The sequence below is a fragment of the Triplophysa dalaica genome, chromosome 14 (assembly GCF_015846415.1).
Source record: "Triplophysa dalaica isolate WHDGS20190420 chromosome 14, ASM1584641v1, whole genome shotgun sequence".
Taxonomy (NCBI): Eukaryota; Metazoa; Chordata; class Actinopteri; order Cypriniformes; family Nemacheilidae; genus Triplophysa; species Triplophysa dalaica.
In genome coordinates, this window is record NC_079555.1 from 1,275,525 (window position 1) to 1,293,876 (window position 18,352).

Below are 18,352 nucleotides of genomic sequence, written 5' to 3' on the forward strand. Positions count from 1 at the left end.
CCCTAGTGGCTGAAGTGGCGTCAGTGCAGTACACCATCAGAATCCAGACACTTCAACATATACTCACACTTCAGCTAACCAGCATCACATCTCAGATAAAATGGAATTCATGATAAAAAAAATTTCCACAATCTTGATTAGTTGGCGAGCTTAAGTACACTTAACACAAACTAGTATGTATGTACTAAACTCTGGGGTTTCCCTGCTTTCACAGTTTCAAAATACTTTTTTGATATCTTGAAATGTGAGTGGGAGGGTCATTTATAAAGCTCTTCGATCATTTCAGTTTTCCACTTTCACATACCACGGAAATGTAGATGGAGCCACTCGGCTCCTCCTGAAAAGCACACAAAAATTAGACCATGAAGCATGACATCACCCGACTGGAAGATCTCACGTCCCAGCTTCCTTAGAATGACCTCATTGAAACCTACACGCCTACCATCAGATTTGGACACAGGGCTGCCATTATACCTATGAAGCAAGAAGCAGATTTTAGTTCATGTCTATTATCTTTTAGGTCACGCAAGAATCTCAGAATGGTGAAAGTAAGTGGGTACAATGTGGTCACACTTTAGTTCACATATTGTGTATTAATATTAACTATTACTTACCTCTTTTAGTTTCTATAAATATACTTTAATTTTTTTGCTGAGTTTATTATTTATAGCTCTGTGTGTTTGGTTGTAGATGTGTGTATCAAGACAGCAGCTGTATTTGTGATAAACCTTTGTTATTTAGAAGGTAATTTTGTGTTTTTGTATAAATTAATGTTGCAGAAAGCAAGTAGACAGATCATCTCAGCTGGTGACAAACAGGAGCAATCACAGTTCCACAGATAGAAATAGAACTGCAGTCCAGTAAGGCTGCGTCTAGCTTCAGTGATTTAATATCTGTGTGAATAAAATGTTGAGCACTGAAGAATCCAAAACCAGAGCTTTAAACTGTTTGTGTTTATCCAAACCCTCCTCTTACCCGGCCCTCATATGTCATAAGTCAGACCAGCGATGTTTTGAACAACACAGCCACAGTGTTTCATGGCTTATGTATATCAGTCTGTACACGCTAAACTGGGATTCCAACAACAAATGACATCACCTTTAATGATTATAAAGCAAATAACATTTCCATTAAACAAAACTCTATCCTCCACAGGCCAATTCACATTAAACTGCATTTTCATTTAAATACATTTTAATATGAAAACTGAGTTCATCTAAATCTTTAGGCACTTATAAACAAATTTGATTTAAGCTGTGTTAATGACATCATCAGCAGGTGGAGTGGAAGACCCCTCCCACTTTAGCCCCCCGTCCCACCAAAGCGTTATATTCTTTAACAGCCTGCTCGGTCTGGAACACCCGGACGTCCACACCCTGTTCCTTCACATATTCGAGGGTGGAAGGAGGCACCTGTGTAGAGAAATTCGTTCAAATATGATCAAGATTTTTTTATATCCGAAAAATACGATGATCAGGTGAGAGTAACCTGTAAGGCTTCATTCATCCCTCGTCCTATAACCAGCGTCTGCACCCCTTCTCTGAGAATCTCATCCAGATCAGCTGGTTGAACACCAGGATAATGCTGAGAAGAGCACAGACGGACTTTAGACAGATTTCTGTTCAACCATATTTATTATGATCTGTCCCCAGTCATGTGTTTGGACAGGCCCGACTGAATTTTTGTTTCTCATGATCTTCAAGACCCTTTGATGCGAAGTTTTATGTTTTGATGCTTGAAATGTGTTCTGTAAACAAATGTTTCTTGTGCTATTGTATGAATTGTTGTTAGATGAGTTGACAGCCAAGGAAAATCACCCAACATGTGTGTGCAGCGTACATGAAATCTCAGTTTTATTGTTATAAGTAAACAGAACTAAAAAACTAGTACATCTTTTATCTGGCTTATTTTTTATGGCGTAACTATCTTTATTAACAGCTTTATTCTGCTAATTCAAGATATCATATGGGTACAATCAGTGTTGGGCTTGACTAGTTACTAAGTAATTAGTAACCGTAATTTAATTAATTTTCCCTTGAAAAAGTAAAGTAAGGGATCTGTAATTTAATTACACTTACTTCTGATGTACTAAATACAGTGAAATATATAAAAAAGGGGAAATTACATGAAAATTATAAGTCTTACTTTAAATGTATGCTTTAATGTATCCTTCTCACATTTTTAATACTTTGGTCAGTTTATAAGAATAACTTAGTTAACTGTAGTTATTTATTTTGAATAATTTTTATAAGCTTGTTTCTATCCTTGAATCAGTTCTAATCAAGGTTGATGTAGGATACAGGAAGTAATTAGTAATGAGTAATTAAATACTTTCATTTGTACAGTAATCGTATTACATTATTGAATATGTAATTAGTAACTAGTAATTCATAACTTCTTCATAGTAACTTACCCAACACTGATTACAATACAGACAAAGTATGTTTAGAGGAGGAACATTGATAAATGCACAGTGCATCGAATCCCATGACATAAAATGACATGTTTTGTCATATGTAGGTGAAGTCACGAACATTAAACTGGTGCTCATCTTACACATGTGCCAGTTTCACGCCAGTCCCATGCTCGGCTGCCACCCGGCCAGACTTTACAGTCTTTATAGGACGCGGAACAACCTTTGACCTCCATGTGTCCCCAGGATAAGGAAGCGATTTCTGGAGAAGACATCACCGGGTGTCCTGTAAATCAGTGTTACAGAGGTAAGATTACTCCATTAGATGCATTTCTTGGGTTACTTACCCTGAATAATGCTCCATGATTTCAGAAAATGCCTAAAACCACTAGCCCCATTACTACTGTAATGTTTTTGAAGTACTTTAGATCATTTTATACACACTGGTTTATGAATATGGTAATATTAAAATGTAATGTCACCAGCTGGCACATTATTTTGTTGTGAAAATGTGTCACTTTACTTAACAGTTCCTTTTTGCTATGTTTTCATTAATGATCTCAACCAAGCAAATTAAGTACTATTGATACATCCATATACAAACATAAACTTTGCACGCGCATAATAAACGAGCGTTTTCTTCATGCACAGAATACTTAACATCTAAAAAAATGTACGACTGCAAATACAACGTACTCGTTTTAAATGAAAATAAATCTTGCGTTGGAACTCACTCCTTCATCTACTCCACTTTTCTGTCAACAAACATGGCGGTCAGTGACGCCGGTACACACCCACCGCTCACGTCACGGAGCGGAACCAATCAGCGTGCGTTCCAGCGTCAGCCACTCTGATTCGACGACGGTGTTATTCAGTGACGCAGTTATAGCTGGAGTCAGAAGCGTGGTCCCATCCCATAATTACATACTGAACATTTTATTTTATTATAGATTTATTTATCGTTTTTGTGTTTATTTGTATTCATGAATTAATTTATGAGAATCTATATTTTCCCTCTTTTCACTGCCTCATCGAACAGAAATCGTCCGTTTTGTGTCTCATAAAAATGAACGACGCTTTTTTAATTAAGTTTAAAAAAACTGACAGACTTGTATTGCCTCACTGCAAACATCACGGTTAATCGACGTTCCTGTCGTGGTTAATTTCAGTTTCACTACGCACCCCCAAACTGACCATGTGGACAAAACTGGTTACTATCCTAAAATGTCTTTAACGGTCAGAAAAACACGAGTAACGAAACGTCGCGGTTAAAAGCGATTTAAACGTGTTATAATGACGATGACGGTGGTAACGAAGTGATGAAGGTTGGCGCATGGTATCGTGGTGGTCCACGCACAACAGATGCCCCCTAGATGATGCTCAGGGTGGGTTGTCGCGGTGTATTGTGGGCAGTTTTGATCTAAGCAAGCAGAGTCGTAGGAAAGATGGCTGCTCCGAGCACCACAGCGGGTCTTCCTCCAGCTTCAAGTCCCGGATTTGCGGTGCTTTGCTCTTTTCTGGAGCGCTACGGGTCTGCTCTGGATCTGCCCGAGCTGAATTTCTCCCAGCTCGAGCGGTACCTACAGGAAACCTCCGCGGGTAAGACCGTGGCTTGTTTTTATTCAGACAGGCTCCACATCCCTGCTCATCATACATCTCACCGCTTAAAGTTTGTTTTTGATCGGATCCGTGTTATCTGCGTGTAGATATCAGCTCGTGTAATGGCGATGTAAAGTGATACGATGGTTTTTCTCAGATTTCGGATGTGGGTGTTTTTTTCAAGCAATGAGTTTAAACAGTCAGGTTGTTGTTTTTTCTACCCTCTGTGGTTTCTTAGCGTGGAAAATCGGTCTTGGTTTTTCTACGCAAACCTGGTGGTGTTAATGTATCACGACACGCGATTATATAGAGCAACACCTCATAATCGCATGTGAAATGTACATTCACGTTTTATCAACAGCAACGGCTGTAGATGCGCAGTGCGCATGCGCAGGCCGCTGTCAAACTTCTGATGCTACACTGTAACAGCATCATCATCTAAAATGCAACACTTGTTTTCGTTCTGTTGTCCCCGCCCCCTCTACGATGACCTAATAATGTTTGATGTCGTACATACGGGTTTGGCTTTATTAAAGTGTGGGAATGTGTTTAGTCGTCCCAAGTGTCCAGATTCATGAGCCTAATGTTGTCGTTTGGAGGCATTGCTTGAAAAAATGCTGTCATTGGTTTGTGTGCTATGACGCAGCTGATAGCTGATTGGGCCGTTAGAGACACATAAATATGGGGTCCAATTCACAATGTGGTGATGGTAAAGCAGGGAGATTTAATGTCAAGTTTTAGGTGGAAAAAGACTGACATTTACAATTTCCTGTTCCTATAATAACATCTATTTTGTGTGTTTATAAAATCTATTGTACAGATATGTGATTGTTTCTGGATTTTTTTTTATTTGGCATGTGTTTGGTAGATCATCGGGACGGTTTTGTTAAGGATGCCACTTTTAGCTGTTTGTAAACTTAAGCATGTCAACAAAGAGAAAAGGAAATAGTGACACGTTTGTGTGAATTAAAATCCTATCCTGATGTTTTTTCTTTTCTTTCTTTCAATTTAGTTCCTCAGCCTCTGATTGAGCTTCATGTCAAACTGCTGCGTAAGATCAGCAAGTCGGTCACGACGGAGAAGTGGGAGAAGTATCTTATAAAGGTGAGTGTTTCCTTTTTAAATCACACCACCACAAACGACACATGGAAATCTGCATGCAAATGCATCCGTTTCATGAAATCGTGTTGCCGCAGGTGTGCCAGGAGTGTAACAGCACATGGGCTTGGGAACTGGAGAGAAAAAGTTACGCTGAAATGACCGTCGAGTTTAAGACCGGGATCCTGAAGGTCAGTATTTCCCAGGCAGACCCTTAGACGAGCGGTCGGCTTCACTCAATCCTTAAAAGCATTGAATGGATCAATGACATACGAAATAATCATGATGTCATGTTTTGTTTTAACAGTACTTGTGTGAATGCCAGTTTGACGACAATCTCAAGTTTAAGACGTTGGTTAATGAGAAGAGCCGGACAACATGCGTCTGCAGCCCATCGGTAGAGACAAGGAAGGCCTTATGTACTGGTTTCAGTTAGACCAAGAGCAGAATGTGCGTGTTTATGCCGAAGAACAAGACGACTTGGATGGATCCTCCTGGAGATGCATTGCAAGGTGAGGAATCCACACTGTGCTCCTCTGTGTAATAAACTCTTTAATGCGAAATATCCGATGATAATGGAGATGGTTTACTTGTGTCAGGAGTCTAGAACACATTTTCAGCATAGTTTATAATCACAAAAGTAAATGTATTGATTTGGCCGATGTCTTTATCAAAAGCAAAATTAAGTCTTTTCAGATAGATTAGCCTTAGATTTTTTTTTTGCTGAAGCTTATTAAAGATGAAAAGCTTTGTAAATAATGGAAGTTGTTTCGACAGGACAAGAAATGATCTTGCAGACGCACTTGATCAGCTGAAAGCCCAGATTGAGTCATCTGTCAACCAAGAGAAGCTGGATGATCCCAAAAGCCCAAGCACAGAAAAAGAAGGTTTTACAACTCAAAAGTCACTGTATTATACGTGTTATTTAAACTAGTGGACCAGTTTTCACTTCACTAAAGCTGCGTCCCAAATCGAGCACTTATGCACTATTCTACACTATTTTTTTGTATAAATATTTTGAGTAGTGCGTCCCCATTGACAATTCTCAAAGAAGAAGTGCACTTTACGTACCCGGATCGTGCACTTTTTCAACCGAAAATATGAAGTGTGGAACTCTGCACACTTTACACACTCAGCGGTCTCACTTAAGTTGCGAAGGGAGGCAGGGCTATCGGACGCTGCTCGAGCCAAGTTCTCCTGCAGAGTGATAAGGCTTCAATCCGATGATGACTAAAGTCACGCTGGGCAAAACACATGAAAATTACATTAAATACACAACTCACAAATAGTTTTTTATTCACACACCAGTGCGATTGACGGCATTTGCTCTTGCCTGGGAAAACGATATACTTCCGGTTAATATAAAAGCGATTAGTATTCCATTTGGGACGATACTATCCTTCTTATATTCATGCACTAGATGGTATAGATTGCATGTCATTTGGGACTCAACCATAGTCTAAGGGCTAAACTCTATCAATAATAGTGCTCATGTTTTTTCAAGGTAAAGCTGGCGACTTGAAAAACTGTGGATCCACTTTAACCGACAGCATCATCCCTTCTACAAAAACTAACAACAGCATGAAAAGAGAAGCGTCACCCGTTGCTGTTAAACAAGAGCAAGACGTCAAAGATGAAGCTGAATGGAAGGATGTTTCCAAACCCAAATCACAGCCGATCCCAGTTATAGACAACAGAGTCAGCACCATTAAAACCCTCGTCAAAGAAGAAGCCAAGGATTGTCCCAGAACCTGGAATACCATATCAGTCGTCATGCCCCCTGCACCCGTCAAACCAGAGATGCAGGACGACAAGAAAGAGCCCACCAGAGTCCTCAGCAGCGATCAACAGGCTAAAATACCACTGAAGAAGAGAGAGTTGAAAAGAAGCGGCGGCTATGACATCAGCAATCACTACAGCAACGTTAATCACAACAACAATAATCTGAACAGCAACGGCAGCATCAGCACCAGCACCGGGGGGATAATCGTACGCAATCCCGCCGTCTTACTGGTGAAGGAGCCGCACGTGAGGAGTGAAGAGAAGATGCCAGCCGTTACTCTCCCACAAGAGCTCAACGTCACATTATCTCGTGACAAGCAGACGTCCGTTGAGCCGTACCAAAAGACGATACGAGAGCAATACGTCGGTGTTGGAGTTATCAAGGGTCCCCTTGATCGAAAGAGGCCTGTTGGCTGAATGTGATAACACTTCCACAAAGGACAGAAATGGTCTTCATGGAAATGGCAGTGTCTTGACGTCTGGCACTGGAGACGCGGATGGCGGTAGACAGTCTGTTCTTGTGGGGAGATCCGTGATTAAAACGGACAATGGGAGCGTCCCCGAGGATTTCTTGTCTAAAGATGTTAAGAAGGTCTGCCCAGACGTGCTTGAGTCTCCCACGGTTGAAGAAAAAGCTGCCGTTGAAATGAAAGAGAGGCAGACGGCAGATCTCAAAACCAACGTTCCAGCCGAGAATGAAAGCGAAGAGAAGAGTTTGAGAAGCCCGAGAAAGAGGAGCTCTCAAAAGAGCAAATCCAAGCTGCACAGAAGAGATGAGAGTCAAAGCACAAAGCGCTCCTCGTCCGCCATCTGCGGGGTTTCAGAGAGAGGAGACGCAGGAGAAGGTGAAACACACGAAGACGATGATGATGATGATGATGAGGTATCGTCTGAACTTCAGAAGGAAGGGATTCGACTGAAGATTAAGATCCCGCGTCACAGACGAACTCCTGAACTCCAGCACGTCCAGTCTGAGACCAGCAATCGACGGTCCTTAAGGAGATCTGCTCGCATCTGTAAACCCAGCCCCAAAGTGGCTGATATTCAGGATCAAAAACCAGATCAAACACTGACGGCTCAAGGCGAACACACGGAAGACGAAGAGGTGAAAATTCAGCCCGCAAAGGAGGTTGACAAGAAGGTGGACGTGGAAGGACCCACCAAGTCTTTAAAGGTAACTTGATATCTCTGTATATCTGATGGAAGAATTTGTCTGAAGGGTTTTATTTAGATATGTTTCGCTTCCCAGGGCAAGCGACGACACAGACGCCCTCGCTGGTCGAAAACCCGTGCTAAAAACTGCAAATCCAAAGGAGCGCTGGACTGCGATGAGGATGCGGGTGATGGCAAGGCCACAAATGATGAGGACAACAAATCAGAGAGAGGAGACAATAAGACTGAGAGCGACTCGGACCAGTCGAATGAGCTTCCGCCTGAAGATGCTTGTAAACACTGCGGTCTCACCAACCACCCAGAGCTGGTGAGACACTACATCAGTTCAAACAAATGCTTTAGATTTAGAAATCGAACACGCTTAGCGTCGTCTCATATGTTCTCCGTCGGTGTGTTTTTGTGTCAGATTCTCCTGTGTGACTCGTGTGATAGCGGCTATCACACAGCCTGCCTAAGACCTCCTCTCATGATCATTCCAGATGGAGAATGGTTCTGTCCTCCCTGCCAGCACGTAAGGGGCTCGATCTTTATTATTTCAAAGAAAACAGTGTGTTTATGTGAAGTCTTTTTAATAACGGAATGTTCCTGTCGTTTTACAGAAACTTCTCTGTGAGAGGTTAGAGGAACAGCTACTGAATCTGGACACGGCGCTGAAGAAGAAAGAGAGAGCTGAAAGAAGGTACTCGCGCACACACACACACACACACACACACACACACACTTCTGGTAGTCCATCACAACCAACAATGATTTCTATTGGTTGTGGGTGGCACACATACACACACAAGCTTTTCTTTTTCTTAAGATGATATACATTAATTGATGTGATCCGTCTCTCTCTCACACAGGCGTGAACGGTTAGTGTATGTGGGCATCAGTGTGGAGAACATCATCACAACCCCAGTAAGTCTGCAGCTCCTGCTACTGTATGCTATACAATATGAAACGATACAACTGTATAATTCTCTACTGTGATATATTATATAAAGCTATGCTATACTTAGCCATGCTACTGTGTACTATACCATTCCATGGACTCCTGTGCTGTGCCATACCATACAGCCTATACTATACCATACCATAATGTACTTAACCATATGGTACTGCACTCGTTTATACCATACCACACAGCACTATACCATACTGTACTACTGTATACCACACGGTGCTGCACTAAACCATACCACACCATATCGCACTATACTATACCATATGGCACTGCACAAGACAATATCATACAGCACAGCACTTTACCATACCGTACTGTACTATACCATATCGCACCGCACAAGACCATACCATACAGCACTATACTATACCGTACTGTACTATACCATACGGTACATCACTATACTATACCATACGGTACTGTACAAGACTATACCATACCAAAAAGCACTAAACTAAACCATGCCATACTGTATACCATACAGTACTGCACAAGACTATACCATACTGTACTGTACTGTACTATACCATACGGTACATCACTATACTATACCATACGGTACTGTAAAAGACTATACCATACCATATGGTACTGCACAAGACTATACCATACCAAACAGCGCTATACTATTCCATACCGTACTGTACTATAACATACGGTACATCACTATACTATACCATACGGTACTGTAAAAGACTATACCATACCATATGGTACTGCACAAGACTATACCATACCAAACAGCGCTATACTATTCCATACCGTACTGTACTATAACATACGGTACATCACTATACTATACCATGCAGTACTGTACAAGACTATACCAAACCATACAGCACTATACTATACCATACCTTATGGTACTGCACAAGACTATAGCATACTGTGCTATACCATACCATATTGCACTATACAATGCTAAACTGTACCATACTATGCTGTACTTCGTTTGCTGTGATATACTGTACCATACTATACTATACATACTATGCTGTACCATATAGTTTACCATACTATGCCATTCTGTGCTGTGCAATGCTACAGTATACAATACTGTACCGTACCATACTAAACTATGTAGTTTACCATACTGCACTTTACTAAATTATGTTGTATCACACCATCCAATATAATACCGTACCATACCACACCAACACAGCTATATAATACTATGCCATAAGATACTTAACCATACAGTGTTGTATAGCATAATACTGTATTGTTCCATGCTGTACTCTAGTATGTTATGGTATGTTGTGCAATATCTGAAATAAGTCTGTGGATTATAGATGATGTCATCGGACACATGCACCTGGCCCGAAGTTAACTTCCGGTCTGTAATTGGTTATAATATAACAATGTTTTTTATACTTCATTTACAGGCATTTATATTAATATGTTATGGTATATTCATTGTATTAAATTAAAACTAGTTTAAACAGTTATTGATTCTTTACAGAGGTCTACCGGAAGTTAACTTTGCACCTCATAACGTTTGTTTATGTTGTTGCCGCTGAAACGTCTATATATATGACAGGATTTAGGTTTTGTAGTAGTCTGTAGTTGGTTTTATTTGATTCGAATGTTGTGGCCTTCCATCGTGGCAGGACGGTGACGCAGGAGAGGACTCGATACAGAAAAAAAAAGACGCAAAGAAGAGCAACAATCTGGGCCGCCGATCGACCAGGACGAGGAAATCCATCAGTTACAGGTGATCAGTGTTTCTCACTGACTCTAGCAGAAGATGTGATTCTGTCTTTGTGAACTTCATTTTCTTATCTCTGCCACTCAGGTTTGATGACTTTGACGAAGCCATCGATGAGGCGATAGAGGAAGATCTTCAAGACTCGCAGGACACAGGTTGGTTTTATGCAAGTGTGTTTTGTCGCCATTTTCATGCAGAGATTTACGTTCTGCTCCTGTCTCTTGCAGGTGTCGGAGGTGATAAACATGTGTCGACCGTGACGAATCAACAGCGCAGCACGGTCAGCCGAGAAACCCGCCGGTCTGTGAAGCCCCTCGCACCACGCAAAAGAAAACGCCGGCGACTCAACGACTTGGACAGTGACAGTACGGTGGACGAGGAGGAGAGTGAGGACGACTTTCAGCTCAGTGACAGGTGTGTGTGCGCATGTGTGTATTTTAGTATACATTGAGGGTTCAATATCTGCATCACTGTCTGTTATTCTGCTGCTAGCATGGAGGAGGAGGAGTTTGTGGTTTCGGGAGATGCTGATGCTGATGCAGACGTCGGCTCTGGTGAGGGCAGTGAATGGGGCAGCACTGAAAGTAATGCTGGGAATCCATCTAGATCCAAAAGAACCAGCAGAAGCACACACACTCAAAAAGCCAGGAGGAGCAGAGGCAGACTTTCCAGCCGACGGAGAGGATCCTCAGAGGAGGAGGTGTTAAACTCAGAAGAGGAGGAGGAGGAGGAAGAAATGGGTTTGTTTGCGTTTTCATATACAGTTTTTGTTCGATGTGCCTTCACATGTGACCTCGCTAACCTCTGTCTTTCATCTCAGAGACGGAGGCATCGAACGAGTTTAGCGAGAGCGACGTGGACACGAGCAGAAGACGTCCGCGGCGCAGGCAGAACTCTTTCGTCAACTACTACGAAACGTCCGAATCGGAGGGGTCACAAAAGGCGTCCAATCAGAAGAACTCTTCTGTGGTTCACCGTCGACGACTGTCCAGCTCCAACAGTGAAGGTCACTACACACTTTGACTTATGTGACTATCTTAAATTAGAGTTTTAAATTAGGGATGCACCGATGTATCTGCCGCCGATATTGGACTAATTTAACAACATAAGCATATCAGCAATAGCATGAAAAAGGCCGATACCGATTTATTAGGGCCGTATGATTTCCGTGATCGGAAAACACAGATGCTAAGTAAAAAAAAACACGCCAGAAAGTAGCACTGTACAGCCTATAAAATTCAAATTGTGCTATGAATAGCGCTGATGATTATACTGCTACAGTTTAAATATGCATCTGCTTGTTCTGCGTGTGAATATGTGGTTTTGTGTACTGTAGTGGACTTTTAGCATCTGGTGGACGCGAACACAAAGTTTTATATTTTACAGGTTCGTTTGAGAGAAGCTGCTGTAAAACGTTGCGGCAAGCCGTCAAAAATAAAGTCTGTCCTCAAAATAAAAAGTCCATTTAACCACGTTATAAACCTGCTACTAAAAGTGTAAAAAACTTGATTTACATGTAAGTAGTTAAAACAGCCAAAGAAAAAATACTTACTGGTTCATATTACAGATACTGGTTCATATTAACATAGTTGTACACCACAAAAAAAAGAAAACACAAAATCCAGAAAAATAAAAACAGAAAAAAATGAATTTGGGGAAAAATATAAAGGATTTTGGATAACTGCATTGAGGCAATGAGTTGGATGTCTGAATATCCGATGTTTTTCTCTGAGCAAAATAATTATGTGAATAGCAAAAGCAAACACTATATAAATTTATTAAAGAAATATGAAATTTTAAGTCAAATTTGAGTTAATTTGTTTATTAAGCTAAACATTGGATAGCAAAAATCACCTTTGAAGATTGTCATGTCATGTATTTTTATCTTAACTTATATTTAGGCACATTTTCACTTGTGCCTCTCTTAAAATGTTAAATGGATCCACTTCATGTTCAGTCAAATTGATTGAATGCAGAACCAGCTAGTATTGTACAGTATTGTTACTGCATACAATGGACCCATATCGGTATCGGAATCGACCGATAGTTGTTTGTTAAGATTGGTATCGGCCCAAAAAAATCCTACCGCGCATCCCTATTTAAAATGTAATTTTAGCTTTTTCTGTGTCTATTTAAGTGATCTTTCTGCTATTAAATCACCAACAGTCATTTCTGTAACGAAGCATGTAACAAAATTTCACCTAGGCAATACGGTTTGCAATAATCTTGTTTGTTTCGATGTTGTTTGTTCACATCACAACTCTTTATCCCAATTTAATCTCTACCATCACGTTTCTTTCCCTTTTCACCTCCTTTTGTAGAGTCTGTACATTCTCAAGAGTTTGAGCCAAAGTCTCTGCAGAGAAGAGACGGAGGACAGAGAAGCGAGTCCAGAAGGGACGAATCCAAACAGAGACACCAACATATAAAACAGAGACGGCAGAGAAGCTCCAGTGAGGAAGATGAGAACTCCGAGGAGGAAGGAGAAACAGACCGGTCTGAGGAAGACCAGCGGCCCCTCCGCAGGAGGTCAAACCGCATAGAAACTGATGATGAAGAGGAGGAGGAAGGCGTGCGGCAAAGGAGGCAGAACACCCGAGGAAAGATCTCGACGGGCAAGTCCTCTAAAGTCCCGGAGAACTCCAGGTCGAAGCACACACCCAAAGGCAGGCACAATGGCCTGGTCCCTCTGCAGGTGACAGCTCAGGATGATGATGAGGATGATGAAGACGAGGAAGAGTTTACCGGAGTCACGGACCTTGTTAACTTTGTTTTCGACAGCGAGCAGCTGTCCTGATACATTTCTTTTCACGTCGCCTTCTAACATGAGCCGCCTCGTCAGCCACCGTAGACTTCTGGTGTAGTGGACCAAATGAAGCCTCCAGAGGAGCCGTGGTGTTTGTTCAGATGTTTGAATGCACTCGCATCATTCGGCCGCATGCATCCCCAGGTGTACAACAGGGTCTTGTTAACTTACTTCTACAGTAACAGTTCCTCAGAGTCGAGCACTTTCTCATTTCTGGCCAGTAATGTTTGGTTTGTATGAAGAGGCTTCTGTCGTCCCGTACATACACTGGACGCTGTACATTCAATGTTTAAATGTCATGTGCATTTCAAGCTGGCGTTGAGTTTCTTGTAAAAAATGTTTTAACGTTTGTTTTACATTAGGAATTTGTTGAAAGGGGTATTATTAGATATTAATCCTGGATGCCGTATCTTTGCCTTTTAGGAAATACGTTCTTTTAATAGAAAGCTCACTCAAAAATGAAACTATACTCGCGCTCGGATATTTCAAATCTTTAGTTTTAGTCGTGTATGCTGTATTTTATGCCTGGGCACCGTTTAACACTCATTGTGTTCCATAGGAGAATGTCACACAGAGCGTAACATTAGACATGAGACTGAGCACAGAATGACATCATCTTCATTTTCGAGTGAATCATTCTTTTAACTTTAGCAATAAATGCAGACCGTTCAGTTTGCAAAACCATTTCATAACCAAACCAGTAAACATTGCAGGAAAATGACCATACTATACAATTTTAAAGTTTAGATGCAAATAATCCTAATTGAAAGATTAATATCCTCCTAATGCTAAAATAACATAGTATTTTATACGAAAATGAATATGACTTTGTTTATTTTTCCTGATTTGGACATATCTGCACTTTGAAAGCTTTTGCTGAAGTTATCGGACGTTTAGTGAAACCTCGACTACAGGACGTCCCTTTAAGATCATATGAAGCTGTCTGAGGTTTATGTGCCTCTGTTCTTCTGTATGCACCTTCGATTGTGTCGCTGTGACATCACACTTTTCAAACGTTCAGTACGCCACGGCAAACTGGATCTCTGAAAGGGTTTCAGTATTTTAGTATTCTATTATTTAAAGTCGTAAGACTGATTGAATGAGAACACTATAAAACCATTCCAAAACGCCTGCCTCCTAAAGCAAGTACAACATTCAAAACCCCCACAAGCAGTAGAATAATTCTGGCCTCTGCCTTCATTTAAAGAATGTGATTTTGAGCTGTATACTACTGGAATTTATGTTTTTTTCTCAATTTATGTTTTACTTTTATTATCCAGATGTATGTCTCCATACTTTAAGAAAATTATCCACGAAACGTAAATAAATTTAACATTCATGTTACTGTTTTTTTGCCAACTCTCACGCATTCGACATAAGACTCGTGGAATTGACTCTCGCCCCACACATCCATTTTCTCACGCAGGGCCGTATTCGTCATTTGTCCGTGGTGTGTAATAAAATTTGTGAAATAACTGCCTAAAATCCTAACTGTACTGTACTGAATTTATTTTACAACACAACGCGCTCCACCGTGTGAAAACAATGAGCTGGCCAATCAAATGAAAGACGACGGTACTGTTCACTTCTTTAGCAGGACACTTTACGCCAAGTGTTCGTAAAATGTTGATATGAAATGTCTTTGATAAAAAAGTGTCTCGTATAAAAGCCTTAACCCAATGTTAGCAGTGAGCAAGCCAAGGAAGACAGTGACGAAAAAAAAACTGAAAATAAAAAAAGTGGAGAAAAGCTTTGAGAGAAAAGAAAGTCGAGCACTAAACACATGAACACTAGACTGAAAGAGACAGAAGAGAAATCATGTTTGTAAACTGTGACATTGTACAGAAAACTCACAGACACGCAGTGTAAGGGGGGAGGAAGTGTTTATTAAGGAAGTCTATCATATATTTACTATAATTAAATATGTTTTTAAATGCAAGTATTATAAAATATTAAGATATATAACTAGTTAAAAAATGTTTAAATATAAACTAAAAATATACATTTTGAACTAGTTACATTTTTTTTAAATGATTAAAATTGAACTAGTATTGTATATAATTTAAGTGTTTAAATGTTGAAGTTTAAAAATGTAATAGCTAGTAAACTAGCAGTATAGTGTATTGTATCAGTGATGTAATTTACTATAAAACTTGAACTTGACATGATGGTACTTGATGAAATCACCTTATACCCCATGTTACTATTACTACATTGCTTTGTTCCACAGATGTGATGTTTTTTTTCCAGCTCTCATGATTCGCTGGACCGGTTTTTTTTGAAGGGCCGTTTTAATCTCTTCCACAATCTTGGAAGGTCGTGAATCTTTTTCCCCTTTTTTCTAGATCTTCTCTTCTGTCCTCTTCTCTTTGTCCTCACTGTCATCTTCACTAATCTTCACTGTTGTCTTCACTTTCATCCTCACTGTCATCTTCAATTTCCAGTAAGGTCCTTTATGGGGTCCTCTATGAAGTACTTCATCCAGCTCACATCATTGAGGTCAGTTTTTGTTGAGGGAGATGTCAGAGCCTCCGTCTCTTAAAAAGAAAAACTGAATATGAGAGAGTGATAATAAGACACATGTTGTAAATCCAAAATGTATGCTTCTCCAACATAGACATCGTGTGCAGGGTGCCATTGATTCATTTCTAAAGGAATGTGTTGTATTGATCATTGAACAGCAGGTACAGCTACACAACTTTCTAGCTGTATTTCTTCAGTGAGGTCATCACAGCAGTCTTTACTGTGGTCCACCATCCGGTCAGATCCTGTTAATGATGACGGCTGAGAGTCCGTCTGTTAAAGATACAAAGAGAATGTAAAATGATAAGATACATGCTGTTATTCTTGTGTCAGATACAGAGATTGTGTGCAGCAGCGGATCAACAGACAGAATTCATCTCTAAATGATTGTGTTGTATTGATCACAGTCTGTAGACGACACTGAACTGTTATTTGTTCTAATCATTTTCTTTTCCACCCTCATGAAGAGCCTCTGACTCAGGCTTGATGAAGTCCATCTTGATAGCACAAGGATCTTCTGTTGGGTTGCAGATCCCTTTGTCTTCATTGTCCCCGCTGGTAGGTGATGTTGTCGGGACGTCTGTTACTACGAGACTGTCGATGACCTTATCTCCACTGAGGTCATCGTAGCAATCACAGAACACCTCTTTCTCGCTTTCTTTGGGGAGGCTCTTGATATGCGATTCTTCATATGATGACAGCTGATCTTCTGCTGATAAAAGATAGTACAGAATGATATTAAGATAGATGCCTTTGTGTCAGAGACAGACATTGGGTGCAGTTGCAAACAGACATTTTCTTCCTTACATCCCACTTCCTCCTGTGAATGGGTGTCTGAGCAGTCGTTCTGATCGCTGGACACCACCTCTGTTAGCCTGCCGTCAGTCCAGTCCAAGAAGATGCCCGGCTCCATCTCGATGGCTTCTTGATTCAGTTTTACTGTAGGAATAAGGACGAGAAATTGAGACATTTATAAATGATTGTATTATATTGGTTCATACATTTATAGTGTGATTTGTTCTAATAATTTTATTGACTTGTGGAGTATTTTCAGGCGAGTTGTTGTCCATCTGAACACTGACGATCTGAATGTTTGTCACAAGAAATAGTTTGACGTCATCTTCAGAGGTATTCCTGAACACATTGATCTCATAACATCCATTACGATCACACAAAGCTATCTTTTAAAGCTGAGCATCTTTAGAAGATAAAAGAGTCCCCAATAAATAAAGAAGGTTTTGGGGTAATGGTAACAGTACACTATAGTTAAGAATATATATATATATATATATATATACAGCAGGAACACAATCCCTTATAAAGATAAACCATGCTTTCACTACAAAATAAAGAAATCTATATTTTTAAGATAATTTTTTTAAGGATACAAATCTTATTTTTCTTATACAATTCGTATCTCCATTCAATTCAATATCAAATCAATTCTTGCACATCATCTTTACAGAAACACACATTTTAGCAACAAAAAATAAGTTAAAACATAAACAACTTAAAAACATACACGGTAGGAAGATATGTATTATTGCAGGATGTGCAGTGTTAACCAAAAACCAAGGAAATAAACGGAGGATGTCCGACATTCTGGTAGTTTTCTGTCAGTAGCCTACATTATCACATTCATTTTACTGACATTTCTATCAGAATTATACACAACACAATGCAAACTTCAAATTCAGGTAAAATGTCAGTACACTATCATTAATATTTATCAAAATAAATGTTTTGTGTTGTTGTACTCAAAATAAATCAAGTATTTTATTACACTGGACAAACATGGCAGTCATAACATTTCAAATCAATAAAGATATTTTGTTTCCTTTAGAAAATATTACACAATATCTTTATCAAATTGGGATACTAAATGAGCCTGACCCATCACCTGTCAATCATCAAACTTAATCTGTTCAAATTGGGACTACATGAATGAGTTGTGTCATTGTGCAGAGGATTTTCAGTTCCCTGCATGCCCTACATTTTAAATTAAGTATTCTTTTATGTGTTTTTAAAGACTCATTTATCTTTGAGATTTAGAAGAGTTTATTATATTTTTTTATAATATATTTTTTAGAGTTTTGTGGTTTCCATTATTTATAAGAGTGTGTGGTGAAAATGTTTAACAAAAGATGTAGAATGACACACTAACGAAATATTTTAGTTGAGAATTTTAATCCGAAAGTATTTTATTTAAATCTTTCATTTAAATATGGAAGTGTTAAAACGAACAACATTTTGCAAGATCTTTAGTGTTTCTAATGCTAACATCATTGTTGTTATTCATGA

The 18,352-nt window shown here is 39.8% G+C and overlaps 2 protein-coding genes across 3 annotated transcripts; one reads left to right on the plus strand and one right to left on the minus strand.

The window, feature by feature from the left end:
* Positions 1-938: 938 nt before the first annotated feature.
* Positions 939-3,252, minus strand: aamdc (adipogenesis associated, Mth938 domain containing). Of its 2 annotated transcripts, none has more exons than XM_056766015.1 (4): positions 3,148-3,252; positions 2,557-2,699; positions 1,489-1,584; positions 939-1,412 (listed from the first exon to the last, which is right to left on the minus strand). In XM_056766015.1, the coding sequence occupies exons 2-4, from the start codon at positions 2,686-2,688 to the stop codon at positions 1,272-1,274; spliced, it is 369 nt and encodes a 122-aa protein (XP_056621993.1). In that variant the 5' UTR covers positions 2,689-2,699; positions 3,148-3,252; the 3' UTR covers positions 939-1,271. The 2 variants fall into 2 exon arrangements, with proteins under 2 accessions (XP_056621993.1, XP_056621992.1); XM_056766014.1 differs by having other exon boundaries at positions 3,110-3,206.
* Positions 3,253-3,841: 589 nt separating this feature from the next.
* Positions 3,842-15,019, plus strand: rsf1a (remodeling and spacing factor 1a). The gene is given in 18 exon segments (XM_056766013.1): positions 3,842-4,012; positions 5,025-5,116; positions 5,209-5,301; positions 5,418-5,469; positions 5,472-5,622; positions 5,888-5,997; positions 6,615-7,300; positions 7,302-8,066; positions 8,142-8,372; positions 8,472-8,576; positions 8,665-8,744; positions 8,914-8,968; positions 10,625-10,728; positions 10,810-10,877; positions 10,950-11,136; positions 11,215-11,462; positions 11,543-11,728; positions 13,044-15,019. Coding segments are annotated over 18 exon segments (3,843 nt in total). The 5' UTR covers positions 3,842-3,858; the 3' UTR covers positions 13,520-15,019.
* Positions 15,020-18,352: the final 3,333 nt, after the last annotated feature.